At 40.2% G+C, this 15,515-nt stretch overlaps 1 protein-coding gene across 6 annotated transcripts in view; it reads right to left on the minus strand.

Moving 5' to 3' along the window:
- Positions 1 to 14,900, minus strand: part of srpk2 (SRSF protein kinase 2) — a 73,134-nt gene extending 58,234 nt beyond the window's left edge. For 2 of the 6 annotated variants that reach the window (XM_080303815.1, XM_080303813.1), the window contains exons 1-2: positions 14,753 to 14,900; positions 14,476 to 14,542 (exon numbers count right to left, since the gene is read on the minus strand). In XM_080303815.1, the coding sequence (XP_080159941.1) occupies positions 14,476 to 14,542; positions 14,753 to 14,768 (83 nt within the window). In that variant the 5' untranslated portion in view covers positions 14,769 to 14,900. The remainder of the gene's footprint in view (positions 1 to 14,475; positions 14,543 to 14,752) is intronic. The other 4 variants (XM_080303814.1, XM_026175326.2, XM_026175329.2 and 1 more) reach the window with 2 other exon arrangements.
- Positions 14,901 to 15,515: the final 615 nt, after the last annotated feature.

The following is a 15,515-nucleotide window of genomic DNA, read 5'->3' on the forward strand; positions in this document are numbered from 1 at the left end:
AAAGTTGTGTTCATTGACAAAGGCCGAGTCAGACTAATGGCAACATGCTGGCAGTCTGTCTGCATTTGTAAATTAGAGAACAAATAAGTTATTTGCAAACCTTTGACAATCTCTCTGATGATTGCAGTCAGTCCAAGTCAGACTGCAACTGTTTGCACAAAGGTTGCTTCTTATCAGCCGAACCATGCAATTGGCTTGCGATCAAAGGTGACCGCGAGTGTGCATCACCCCAAGCTCTAGGCAGCCATTCAGTCACCACGAGTTACAATCGGTAGCAGAATGTGAAAAGGTAAGTGTGTCCAGTCTTGGAAGGTTTTTCCAGTTAAGCCAGTTAAATCATGTTTACATCAGATGGTGGTGCATGAGATGAGCCCTCTTGTTCATAGTATTGCACGAGTATTTTAATTTATTTAATAAAATCTGAACATTTGATGCCCATGTTTCAATACAATAACATCACACAAAATATCACAATACTAAGCTGTGTCTATTCTTTCCTCCACCCCTGCTAAATAGGCTCTTTCAGCTGTACTCGCAGATATACACATAAAAAAACTGTAGTTTAAATTTCTTACAGTGGAGTGAAGGATAAGCTACACTGCCTCCCACCTATTTATTCAAGACAACACTGCTAAATACAAGCTATACACTACTATACAGATGCTTATGAAGGTTTTTTGGTGACACACTAAATTAGGACACCAGACTGCTCAGTATGGCCAATTATTCAGTGTTTACAATAGCAACAGAAGTCTTGATCGAAACCCGCTGATGCACAGACTGTGAAGGACACACAAATACACATGAGTATACACACATTCTCCAGAGATGTGGGTTAGTATGCTGAGGCGATACCGGGGCAAACAAATAACCTTGTGGCTAGACTGCAAACACAAACAGCGAGTGCACTAGACACAAGCAATTGAATAGCATAGAAATGAGTATTGATTCTGCTCCCTTCTACATACATGCTACATATTATCTGTAATTATATATCAGGGAATAGAAAAACATTTTATATGTTGTGCTCTCAACCGCATTGTCAGTACAAGCAGCATCTTGGTATCTCATCATCATCGCTTTTGCAGTTTCTTTTAACTGAAGCTGTATCACATTTTCCATGAGGCTTTGGGTTGGCCGTTTCCTATTTTTAAAAAGGGGGCAATTACTTTAAATCACTGTGTGGTTTATGTTGTGCAAAAGCTATCAAGCAAGCACTAAGAAGCGATAGGAGGAGCCAGACTATTCTTTAAAAAAAGGGGGGTTGGGCATTAGTTGATCTGCTGTATCTAGAACCACAGGGTTTAACAGACGGCATCAACAACAGTTTGCAAAAAACGGTGCGAGACAGCGAAATTCAGGGTTGTGATTTCTGCTGGGGATACTTACTACTACTTACTCGCCAAAATATTCTGCAATTATTCTGCAACCTTTTTTTACTCTAAGATGTCTTTAAGTAACCCATCTAACTAATCAAGTCCAGAGATTTCTTTATTGTTTTTTAAAATACTGACAAAAATGTTTACGCACTCATCAAAGTTGCCTCCAACTGTAACCTCGTACCTTCTGTAATTAAGCTAGCGGAAGGGTTATTTGCAGGGGTGTTTTTTGCGCTGGGTTTTGATTTCCAGGCCAAATACTGCCTGCCCTGTGTGCTTTTTGAGAGTTGTTGGGGCCTGGCTGTATACAAACTACATACAGGGGAGGGGGGCATTCTAAAAAATTTTTTTTATTTATAGTTCCTAAATTGCTACCAGCATGAGAGAGAATAAAAAGCTACACAAAGTCATTAGAATACAATTCCGATACATTTTCATGGCTAACCATGTCAAAACACGGCTCTGAGAAATTAACTATGCCTTGAGAGGCTGTAGAGTGCACAGTATGCAGAACCTGCATTTTAATTTAGCTTGTGAGGAGAAACACCCAAATGGCAGCATATGTTACACTTTTTAAAAAGGGGAAATAAAGCTGTGAACCAGATCAGGTTCTGTCTTCACAAGTCTTATTTTTCATCTAATCTCTAATGAGGTATGTATTTCTCAGACAGACTACACTGAGAAACATCACTTTCAGATGTATCTGCATGCAAAAAAAAGGACTAAAACAATAATAATCGTAACTTTTTGAGGAAGAAAGAATTTCTGCTATTCATAAGAAGCAGCTCCTCCTTTCCAGTTAGCCAGGAGGTGGCAGTGGAGAGTGACTCTATGCTGTTTCCAACCTCTCCAACTGTGATAAGCTGCTGCCCTCACAGAATTACATGCGCTATTAATGACTTCAGTCTTTACGTGATGACCCACTGGCGAGGAACTGCGGTGCTGGACCACGCTTTGTGAGCATTAGACGAGAGGCTCAAATCCTTGCCTCTGAGCAAATCCTATTTGGACCACACACACTAAAGTTGAGAATCCCTCCTTTTAATTCGCTCTTGTTCTTGTCTCCTTATTCAGCCTGATCGACTCGGTAGATTTACTCGGATCTTGTGCTTTCCTGGCTAATGCTCCCGGAAAGCAGGAGGAAAATCTTTAAAGAGCTCAAACTCCCACCAGCCAGAAAAACAAAATTCACCCTTTATTCCCCCTGCAGCAAACCACTAGATGAGATGCAGTTCATATAATTACAACCGATTGCAGCAGTGGTCAACTCACAAGTGTTGCCTTGCTGTCACAATTTAAAAAAGCAACAACCCCCCCCTCCAAAAAAAACCCTTTAACATGGGGGAGGATCAGAGGCATCGAAACCCAACACACTTTGCCCACTAATAGCAGTTGAAAAGGTGAGTTGAAAGAGCGAGCTGCTTTGCAGGAGTTCCTACTCCAACGCCTACTTCTACATTCAATTATTCTGTCAGTCAGCAATAACAGAACCACTGTGGCCACCGGGGAGAAAATGGTTTCCATTCACACACACACAATACAGAGGAAAGAACCAATATCATATTACAATTCAGTATGTAACAATGAATGACCCGTTGAGACGGCATAGCCAGTCTCTTAGACAGCACAACGCCGAGCAGCACATGACAAGAAATGCGTTTGCATTTTCTACATGACATTCACGTGTTGCCTTATCTTGACCCCAAAACAGATACTGTATATTTAAAAATGGACCTCTTCCAATTTTTAAGTAGTGTGTCAAAGTCTCGAGTCAGCTCCCCCCAAACGTCTTTTTCTTTTTTTTCATTAAGCCTTTGTTAAGGTCTTTCAAAGTTGTACTTTTGACCCCTGCAATAGTAGATGGTGGATTTGAACCCAGAACCTTCTTGCTGTGAGGCAACAGTGCTGACCGCCTGATTTTGATTTTTAAACAGTCAGTAGCAACAGGTCTGATGGAGTGATGAATCCAGATTTGAAAATTATGGTTCAAATCGTCAATATGTATGGAAAAAGGCAGAAGCATCACTAAAACATGGCGGAGACTCTGTCATGGTGTGAACTGCATTTCTGCCAGTGATGCAGTGCCATCGGGAAAGTGTCTGATTAGCAAAGGGTTCATTCTTCAGAAGCCTGGAGAATTATTCCTGAGCTCATTTCTTTCAAGAAATTACAAGTAAACTTTCCTAATAGAGCTCAGGCTGTGTTGAAGAATAAAGGCTTTGACTGTGACTTTCCAGTCAAAGTTCCTTTTCCTAGCAAAATATAAAGACATTAAAAAGAAATTATAGAGAAAGAAATTATAGAGGGATGACTCAAGGCTAGATGGGCCTGGCCATGATGGACAGTAGGTAATTAATTCTGCTTTAAAAAGAAAAAAAAAGGTAATAACACATTTTAATCTTTTGGCGTAGACTCTGGTTTATACATTCGCCTAACAAAAAGATGCCCGGTTCTCCCAGAAGGAGGCACAAATCTGTTGGGTGTTGCACCAAGAAGGGCATCCAGCACAAACACCTGCCAAATCAACTATGGACTGCTATCTACTTTGGATCCCTTGGGAGTAAGAGAGCAGCTGAAACTAACTTATACAACGTTGACTCTGGAGAAACAGCACAAATAATACATAAATACAGTATTAATGGAGACAGCCTGTATGTAAATGAAGATACTGGGCTTTCCAGTCTGTGTCTACATTGACCTGTGTGCTGTCTCCCATGTGGCCAGCACAGCAGCTTTTACTAAAACCCTCATTTCCTGCCTGCAGCCACCCTGTGGCATCCTCTAATTCCCCCTCTCACTTCCCTTACTCACTTTCTCCATCCTGGGCTTTTCTGTTGCTACTGGTGGACCAGACACAAGCTCTCCTTTTCACCCTCGCGGTCCCTTTCCCTCCTCGCTTACGCTCTCCCATTATTTTTTTGCTCCACCTCTCTAGCTTTCTGCATGGTTCTCAGCATTTCTTTCTCTCCCTGTTTCTACATGCAGCTCACATGCTCAGCTCTCAGCTCCAGTCGCCCAGGCAGGCCAGAGTATTGATGAAGCTGAGCTGTACAAATCTGCCTCCCAGAAGACTGCTCTCTCTCACACATCTATACAACACATTACATACAGGTCATCAACCCACAACTGCTTCCTAAACTAGAATAATTGGACAGCTCTGAGACACACAGCCACTGGGGTTCATCTACAGAGGAATGGTCTCCTGGCATCCCCAGAAAATCAATTAGGTTTATTAACAGGTAGAAAGTCCACTCCATAACTCTTGCTTATTACTTGTAGTATAAATATTGTTTATTATGATAGCAGGCTGATCTTAAATAAGACAAACGGATAATAAATATAAAAATATCTCATATATCAACATTATGGGAAGAAACAAATCATCTGTTGATATTTTTGAACCTCTAAGCTTTCAACATTAAAAGGCTGAATATACACCAAAATAAAATATCATCTGAATCAGTGTTATCCACTATGTTGATTTCTATTATACTATATAGTGTTTACCCACAGACGTGGCTTCTGAGTTTGAAAAGTTAACCTGATGCAGTGCATTAAACTTGTTTTCTGTTCCACAGTGGTTTAAAGTCCTTTTTCCAGATGAAAATACATTTTGTATTGCATTTGGAGATCAAAGTTCTAGAGTCTGAAGGAAGAATGGAGAGGCTCAGAGTCCAGGGTGTTTGAAGTTCAGTGTGAGTTTGACACAGGTTGTGATGATTTGGGGTCCTCTGCTGCTGGCAGTGATGGTCGCTTCACTGTCTAAAGTCATTGCAGCTGTCAACTGGGAGATTTGAGAGCACTTCACGCTTCCATCTGCTGACAAGCTTTATGGAGATGCCGATTTTCTTTTCCCGCAGGACTTAGCACCTGCATACAGTGCCAAAAATACAACCAAACGGTTTGCTGACCATGTTATTACTTGTTGATTAGCCACCCGACACCACTGAGCTGAACCCCACTGAGAATCTGTAAAGTATTGTCAAGAGGAAGATGGGAAACATCCAACCCAAAAATACAGACAAGCTGAATAGTGCTATCAGACTACCCTGGGCTTCAGTAACACCACAAGCAGATCGCCTCCACTCCACACTGACGCAGTAATTTGTGGAAACATGCCAACTAAGTGTAACTGAATCTAATTTTTAGAACATGTATTAGAAATCCATTTTTGATCTAAGGAAACATTCTTGTAATTCGAGATGCTGGATTTCTGATTTTCATGAGCTATGAGCCATAATCATCAAAATTAGAATAAAAAAGATTTTCACTTTAAGTGTAATGAATAGATTATATGAAAGTTTATCTTTTTGCATTAAACAATAAAACACACACACACCTTTCAATATATTCTTTTTTTTCCCCAAGATTCACTGGTATGGCAAATATCCAAGAAAACCAGAATAACAGCAGCCTGACGTTGGTGAACTTTAATACAAGAACCAGGGTGTGCACTATTAGGCTAGTGGTTAGTCATCTCCTTTCACGCTTGCTATCTAACAATGGGAAAATATTTTAAAAAAAATATTTGAAATAGAAATGAATGTGCATGTTCAATATGATAAATGGACTGGTTCATATATAGTGCCTTTCTACTCTATTTGAGCACTCAAAGCACATTATACTACATGCCTCCTTCATCCATTTGCATGTGCACTTTTTTATGCCTAAGTGCTTTCTATCTCACACACATTCATACTCCAATGGATGCACAGGAGAGGAACTTGGGGTTCGGCATCTTGCCTGACCGTGCTAAATCATAACTGAGGTCATGCTTCTTCAGGGATGGTTGCAAATTTAAGTTTATGTGCACTTTCTTGGCATGCAAACTGGAGCAGCCAGGGATCAAACCAACAACCTTCTGATTAGTAGATGACCTGCTCTACTTCCTGAACTACAGCCACCCATTATGTAAATAATGGTTATTTTTTCATACTTCCATGTTATAACACTGAAATGTAACCTTTCTGTATGCATTACATACTGTATTTGAGTAAACTCCAAGTTCATCTTGTGTCCTTAGACCAGAGAATAAACACTGTACATCCCAATAAGAATATTAGCATTTAGATTCCCTATTGCCAGTCTGTAAAAACAAAAAAAAGTTATGACTACTGAATGCTATTATACTGGAGTCACTTTTCACAGTCAACAACCTGTAAGCCTTGGTATGCTAATCCAGCTCCACTTAATGAAAGAGGTGATTCACAATGAGCCCAAGCAGCTGAAACTTGCAAAGGCTCGGTCATCCTCTAACAAGCTTACTGGCAATTTTTTTCTATTCTTGGACCTTTATGATGTCATAAAAACGGGGCAGAGTGGCAGTCAATCAGAAGAAAGTTGGTTTAAAGGGAGATGATCTTTATTTATCTTATCTCGGTGAAGCCCCTGAGTTTATCCTGTCTTAAACAAGCTCATTTTGCTGATAACATGCAAAGTCAGTCTATAGAGTCAGTGAGAAAATGCATGCAGCCAGATCGATTTTAATCCAGGCAACTTTAAGCCACAGGATACAGTGAAACTGGTGAGTAACAAATGGCAGGCCCAGGGTAAATCAACACGACATCATTATTCAGCAGTCACCAGTTAGGCATCGACTCTGCACAGCCTTTCTTCCAAACAACTCTCAGCCGATGGTGTTTATTTTAGGCAACGGTCTAGACTTAATAACACAGAGAGAGTTGAACTGAGTAAGCAGGTATAAGTTAAAAAGATTTAAAACAACTACACTAATATTTATTGAGCGATGGTAAATTAGTGTCAGATATTTTCATACTAAATTCTCCAGGTAGCTTGGAAGCAACATCTCAAATTTTAATTGCTCCTGTTGCTTACTTGTGAAGATTTGATATTGGGATTTGTCACCTTTTTTCAACAGCAAATTAGGTGTTCAAAGCTAAACTGCGATTTTCAACCGTATGAACAGTGTCACTAAACCCTGCTATAAATGTTGCCGTGAGATGGAATCAGTCTACAATCAGTCTAATATCTGTCTGCAATTGAATTGGGCCAAGTTGGCAATTGCATCCAATCTGTCTCTGATAATACAGGAAACAACTGCAGCAAATCATTCAAAAACCCATATCTGTTGCACTCTATATAGACAGAAATGTACATTTCACTTTTACATTTGTGATGAGGAAGCTTCCTGCTCCAAAGGAACACAACCACAGTGCAACCAGCTGAGTTGTGCTCAATGGCAACGATTAATTCAGACTGATAGCAACACATTGACAGTCTGGCTGCATTTATAAATTAGAAGGCAGTTATTTGCAAACCTTTAACTAACTCTCTGAGAGTGATTGCAGTGCACATCAGACTGTAACTGTTGCAAAAAGGTTGCCTTATATCAGGCAACCTGCACAATCCCCTTGCAATCAAGAGTAGTTATGAATGTGCAAACACCCTCAAATTCTAGGCAACCATTTAATCACCGCAAGGTGCAATCGGTCACAGAACGGGAAAAAATTCTATACAATCACCAGGCAGCCACCGACGTTTTTGTTGATGCAAGGAGGTCGCTTGTCTGTTTTTACTTTTGTGACTGAACCATTACTTTGACTGAATTAGGAGGCAGTTTGTCAAGCTAAGTGTGTTTTTTTCCAGCTGAGCAGCTTTAATTTCATTTTTCTCGTCTAACCTTATCACAGGATGGAGGAGCATGTTCATAGTATACCCTGAGCACACATTTATTTAATAAAAGATCAACATTTGGTGTCCATCTATCAATACAATACTGCAACACAAAATAGCACGCTATTATCCTGTACTATGCACTCATATTTGTTTCCCCCACTCCTAGTTATAATGGCTTTATAACGACAATAATGGGTTTATACTTTAAGAAACTGTGAATTGATTAGACATATATTACAAGCACTTGACAGATTAATCAATAGTAAGAGTACCAGATCTGCTATAAGAACTTTTTTCTTTTTTAAAGTTATACTGCTCCACAATCTGGTAATCTAGACCCTGCACACAAAAAAGTCCTGCATCTTTGTTCTCTGACCTGGGCCTGATTTGGGTGAGAAAAAGTCAAATTAGTGAACAAAGTCAATACAAGAAAACTTTCAAGACTCCACTATCCATCTTTCTCACACACAGAAAACCAGTAGTCCAATCAGTCAGGCTAAAAGAAAGGAAAAACTGCTGATCAAAGAAAACAGTAAGATCGGGTTACTCTGTTCATTTGATAACCTGAACCTCAAAGGGCCACAAAAGCAAAATCCAGATGATAAAAACTTGAACTTAGTGTGAACTTTCTTTAGTCTGCAACCAATATGAAAGTATATCCACCTACAGACGTCTCACATTTTCACACACACATGCACACACACACACATGCACACACACACACACACACACACACACACACACACACACACACACACACACACACACACACACACACACACACACGTAGTCAATACTGTGTTGCGTTAATGGATAAATCCAATAAATAATAGCACTGTGTTCGCATTGGCCAGGCAGGCCTGGTACATGACAAGTGATAAAAGCTTGGAAAAGACTTTGAAGGCCAGAGTTGTAGCTGCAAGGCCAATACATCGGTTTCTTTGCTCCACAAATACGCTGCGCCGAGCAATTCACTCAAACATGTGACTGAGCCAGTTCTTGTGTTGATGGTCTTTAAACATCAAAGCAACACTGAGCATGTGGTTTCTCACACATCATGGTTTTGTGTGAAAAAAATATGCACATATTTGTTTCTGAGTCAATGAGAAGACAAAAGTCTCAAATGCATTGCTGAATTGCAACATTCCTCCTGTCAGTATCTGATCAACAGTGAAAGACAAACAGCGAGATGGACATCGTCCATTAAAAGACCATAATGAAGTGCAGTAAATAAAGTCTTTAAACAGATAGTTTATACTGCCTTAAAGTTAAATGCATGTATTTTCCTTCCGCTGTATATGTTTTTCAAATAAATAAGACTTCCACTGTAAGGCTACACTTAACACAAACAAATTGACATGTATTGGTAATCCTGACCTAGTTCACCTAGTTGAGACTGATAGCAAACGAGAGTTGCACCAACGACAACATACAGCTGAAGCTAAGATCTTTTGCAGGTATTTGATCACAAACATCTTTAAGACCAACATTAATTTATTTAAGAAGACTGACAATGATTCTACTACTTATTTCAGTCTGCATATTATAAGGCTAAGATACAGAAAGGGTCGACTTTGCATCTGATTTGCCAGCGATTATGACTGCCAAAAATAATAAATAAATAAAGACGGCTAACTCATACTGCCCCACAGACTGTGATAGTAAAAAAAAAGGTTAAGCCTTGCCTTATAACTGATAACTGATCTGTGGAAAGTGCAAAAAACACTCCTGTGCATCAAGTGAAACACACAAAGAAAATGCATGAATACATCTCATAATCTCATAATAAAGGCTGTAAAACGTTGCAGTGCAGCCGTTAAGGGACCCTACAAATACTTATGTCAATAATAATAAATAATAATAATTAACACTCTTTTGATTATAAGTATATTTGTCCCTTTTTACTCTTTTTACCACCAGAGAGGGAGACACACGGCCCCTCATCTCACTAGCAGCTGAAGAAGTTGGCGTTAACAACACTAATAGCAGTGACCCTGTAGCCACACCAGCTGTCTGTTATCATTAAGGTAGCAGCTAGCAGCTATGGCTAATAATAAAATGATAAGGTTAATGTGGGAGATAAGCAGTAAATGTTATCAGTCTTGCTCATTCGCAATGTTAACAGGCAGTGTTAAACGGACAGAGAGACAGACAACTTAACAGGATAACCCAGACATCTATTTCTTGAAAGTGTCATGTTTCTCTTAAGGACACAGACTGATACAGAGAAAACCCCACCAGCGGCTAGACGGAAACAGTAGTAGTCTATCCAAGCTGCCATAGGCTGAGAGGCGGAGTACACCCTGGACAGGTCACCCCTCTGTCACAAAAATAAGACAGAGAGGATTCACACTCATATTCACACCTGTTGGCAATTAAGAATCACCAATTAACCTAACTCAATGTCTTTGGACTGTGAGAGGAAGCCAGAGTATCCGGGGAGAACATGCAAACTCCACACAGAAAGGCCAGATGGCAGATTTAAACATCAGGGCCTTCTTGCTGTAAGGTAACAGTGTTAAACACCATGCTGCCCTGATTGTGGATCACTGTGCTGAATACTTGGTCTCAGTTTCAAATTTGGTACAACCATAAACACCTCGTAACCTCACCGCTGGGTCCTTTTTATACAAACCTTCCTGTCCTTGCTTATGTTTCCACTTGAATTAGTTCAAACAAAGGACGCTGTATCTGCTTAAATTTCAAAGACATCAAAGTCAAGTGACAACGCACTGCTTACATAAAAGTAGCACAAATGAAATTTTACTATTTATCTACGTTATTAAGGCTCAAGATAAAAGGTGTGTTTGTGAGTGTATGTGAGTTGTTGTGGTTTCTAAACAGAAAAGCCCATCTCAAACGGCAGAAGACAGAAGATGGGAATGGATGTGGATAAAAGTCCATGAAAACGCCATTTAAACAGGAGTGTAAATCTACCAAAGAGAAACCGAGAGAGAGACTGTGATTGTGCTTGAGAGTCTGTGTATGAGCTTACTTTGATTCAACTGTGACCCTGACCTGAATAAGCATCTCATTACAGGGATGGATAAATGGTTGTATGAATAAATGGATGGATGCATGTGTGACCTATTTTTTTTAAAAACACCACGTGAGAGAAAGAGCACAAGATCAAGAGACACAGACAGTGAGATAAAGACATAACTGCTTCTGACAGACGTCAGGGATCAAACAGTTTACATTTATATATTTTAATTTCACTCTGACACTTTGTTTGCTGACTCACTTTAATACCTTCTAATATTTCCTTGTTTTATTTCGCTTTCAAATATTTTCCTTTAGCAAAATCTGTTCTCATTTTATTAATAATTATGGTAATCTTGCTCTTTTTATTAACATTTGTACTTAATTAGCTCAATTTTTTTTAACAGAGCTCCTTCTTTCGTTTAGTTTTTATCTTATAAAACAATTTAGCTCTTATTTAAGAGACAGAAGCTTGTCAGTCAAGATAGGAAATTGCTCATCTACCTCTGCTCCAGTACCCTATTACATCCACACAGGCTCCACTATGGGACCTCTCTTATTTACACATGCTTTCCCTCGGCTCGATTTTTAAAAAATATAAGACTGCATCTTGCTGTTATGCAGATGACACACAACCTTACCTACTCGTTTCACAAAGAATGGTTGGTTGAAGAACCTGTTCAGCTGTGTGGAGAACATCAGATCCTAGATGCCAATGAATATCATTCAGATGAATGATAAGAAAAGTGAAGTGATCATTTTTGGACCAGCTTAGTTTCCAGTATCAGCTCTACTCTTGGTCTTCTGTGTGCTAATTTTCAAAATCAGCTTACAGATCTACGTGTTTTATTGACAGTTTATTGAATTTTAATAAACAAGAGAAAAAAGGCTGTGAAAGGCAGCTTTTACCATCTTAGATATATTGCAAAAGTAAAGTCATTGTTATCCCCAGTAGACCTCAGCACAATAATCCATGCATTTATTATTTCTCGACTGGACAACTATAATGCAGAACATCTTTTCTGGCTCGCTGATTACTAGTGAAAAAAAGAGGTGTTTCTACATTTTTACTCTTTGTTTTTTAAGCCATTAATGGGTTAGCCCCACATTACATTTCTGATCTGCTTATAACACATTCTGCCTCCAGACTTTGGAATAATATCCCATTTCAAATCATATCTATAATAATCTGAATTTAAAGACTCATGGTTTTTTAATCCTTGCTTTTAGTTCGTTCAAAGTTTTTTTTAAATGGTGTGTAAAGTCCATGTTTATTTTATTCCTATGTTTATCCTTGCCATGTAATTCCCAGTGTTTATTTCCCTATTGACTCTTTGTTCCTCTAATATATTCCTGTATAGTGCAATCTGATGATATCAAATGCAAAGCACTTTGTGCCATTTCCTGTTATTTAGGCTGTTGTGCTCATACATTTTTTTTCTTTTTTGGCTGTTGTACTAAAGGAATGTGCTGCTCTACACCATCATCAAGCTGCAGTGTATACTGTCAAAACTGTTCTATATTTTATAAAGCTTGTTATCAATCATTCACCCTGATAGAGAATATAAACTGTGGAACTGATGACCTGTATGATAAACTACATTAGTGAAAATAATTTCACCATGTCAGCTTTTTTTGAAATCAGAAATGATCAGAAATGCAAAAACCTACTGTAAGCATGTAAAAATACATGCTTTTCACACTTTTACAACTAAAGTTTAATAAAGAAGCGCTGGCAGTAAATCAGTCAATAATAGCACGCCAGATTCAGGAACTGGCACCTGCGTAATCTGATATGTAACCATAAACTGAAGCACAGATGTGCCAAAACATGTTTGAGGCACACTTAACACTTCACACAGTGTGATCAAAAATTAACCACATTTAATCAAGCGTCAGGGTTTCTTGATCGCCAAGTATTGAAAGTATTACATAACTGCAGCATCTCTAAAGGGATATTCTACAGGTCAGAGTGCAAAGGAACTCAGCTAAATTCTTTTTTTAAAATAAATAGTTTGTTTATATATTGTGTTTCTTCCAGATATCAATGCCATAAAAGTGTAGTTCGTTTAGAAATTCATTTAGAAACATAAAAGTAACTAATTTAGAAATTTATATCACATAATGAAGGTATTTTTGAGGGGAACGCATTACATTAAAACAAACAACTGCTGTCACATCTGTTAGTGAGCTGATAATAGCCAAATATTTTTTAATAACTAATGCATTGTCTGAGCAGTTTATTGAGCAAATATTTTGTTGTTGCAGTATCTCAATGTTGTAATATACTGCTTTTATGTTCTTATATTTGGGGGGGGGGGGGGGGATCTACTGAATTTTGAGGAATATTATTGTTGATTAGCCTCCAAAGAAAAATGCTAGCTACAATGCTAGCTACAGAGTGGAGGGGTTCTTTTCAGGGGTTTTTTGTTGGTTTTTGTTGTTGTTGTTGTTGTGTGTGTGTGTGTATGGATGGGGGGGGGGGGGGGTAGTTTAGGTCCTTTCACCATTGCAGCATTTAAAGGGCTAAAGGCGAGCCAGCATCCATTACAGGACACCTGTAGGGCCATTGCATGAGTCATGTTTTATTTACAAGACAATTATGGAGTCTGTTCTCTATTTTCTTGGAACATCTGCCTTTATAAACGTCTATTTTTGCGCACATCTGGTTTCACTATGACTGTCCAGGTGTTTGGGACATTCCAGCACATTCCAGCCACCAGCAGCCACCCTGGGGTGTCTGCACCGTTGGTATCACCTAATTGATGCCTTCTTCGGCTGCTGGTGACGTCGCTCCAATAGCGTAACGCCATGAAGAAAGCCCCCCACTCTCTCCACTCCAATTCACATGCACTTTACGCAGCCACTGCGCTGCTGGCACGCCAGCCTCGGTTGCAACTACTCACGCCGGCAAAATCACGCCGAACTGCGCGTGCACCCATACCGTAAAGCTGCCTGGCAAAACCAGGAAACAACGCACCGGGAGAGCCAAGAAAAGTTACATAACACCATGCCAGAGACTCCCCACACGGGTTAGGCGATGTAAGTGGGCGTTTACTCCGTGCCAGTCTGGTGCTGCCATCGCTAAAAAATAAAACGGAATTGAGCCGTGACATCTGTCAATCCTCGCTTTGAAACCCTAGTTTTAAAAAAATCTACCAAGAAACCATCTGTGCTGGAAGCTCAGGCATGCAAAATAAACTACACGAGTATGTGCAGGCTGTAAGCGGTGCAGGACCCAGTCGTTTTGGGGGAATCAGGTGGAGACCCGGGGACCACACCGTCCACATATAATGTAAGTGGTAACTCGAAACACTCCACGGGACCCCGCCTGTAGATGAAAATACCAGCCCGTGCCATATGTCCACGGTCATACCGCCGACGCACCGGCAAGCAGCGCTTGTGTCACACAGAGAGGGACCCGCTGTCAGTAAACAAACACTTCACGTCCACACTTCCCCGCTGCCGCCCCGCTTACCTGCGATGGTGACCCGCTTTATCCTTCTTCCCCTTCGGCCTCCTCTTTCTAGCCTGGATGGCCATCACTGCCGGTCCGAGGTTACATTCATTCACAGGCACAGACGAGTCCGGGGAAGGGTGTAGGAGGAAAGGTGGCGGTGGGGGAGAGAGAACAATCACACATCATCAACGAGGCTGGATGGCGTTTAGCATACCCTCAAGGGCTACGTACAACCATAACTTCCGCCACCAGGAGTGGGTTAGCGTAGCTAAGTTGGAGGATGAGTTATACGCACCTTTCCTGGAGCTCATGTTTCCTCCTCTTCCCTCAGCAGGAGCGGGCAGCACGGCGGCAGCAGCAGCAGCCAGGTCCCCCTGAGTGTCTCAGAATCACTCTCTCACTCACACTAACCCCTCTGCCGATCGATGACATGCACGCCCTCTGTCGTTTCAAACAGGGGTCTGCAAGCAGACCTACGCGGACCAGCGACACACAAAATACTCTGGGTGTAACAGCATCTTATTTTGCAGTTTAAAATGGAAAATATATTTATTAGAACCGTATAAGCTTTTGTGTAATACACACTGGTAGTGATGGTGTTCATTCAGGGAATAATGTTAAATGATTGGAATGAGGAGCTGAACCGAACTGCTGGTAGTTCATAAAAATACAGCATATAAGCAGACATCTCATTTGAAAAAAAAAACCTTCATAATGTACTTGCTATGTTATTGCGTGTTCACATGCTAGTACGAGGTGTCGGCTGTATTTGTGTATGATTGTTGTTACAGTCTATGTTCTCCTCTTGGCCAGATCACTCTTTGAAGAAGAGATTGATTCTTTTATTAACCAAGGATTTAAATCCTTGGTTTTAACCAAGGATTTAAATCCTTGGTTAAAAAAGGACGGATTCCAACCCACTTTAATGGATCCCAACCCAGGTAAAGTGGGTTGTAATCCATGTTAATCCATGATGCGACTGGTGACGGTGGACACCATGAACTCACTGTTATGTTCAGGGAATCAGTTTGAGATTATTTCAGCCAGGTCCATCCCTT

This window comes from Astatotilapia calliptera, chromosome 7 (genome assembly GCF_964374335.1).
Source record: "Astatotilapia calliptera chromosome 7, fAstCal68.1, whole genome shotgun sequence".
NCBI classification, from domain to species: Eukaryota; Metazoa; Chordata; class Actinopteri; order Cichliformes; family Cichlidae; genus Astatotilapia; species Astatotilapia calliptera.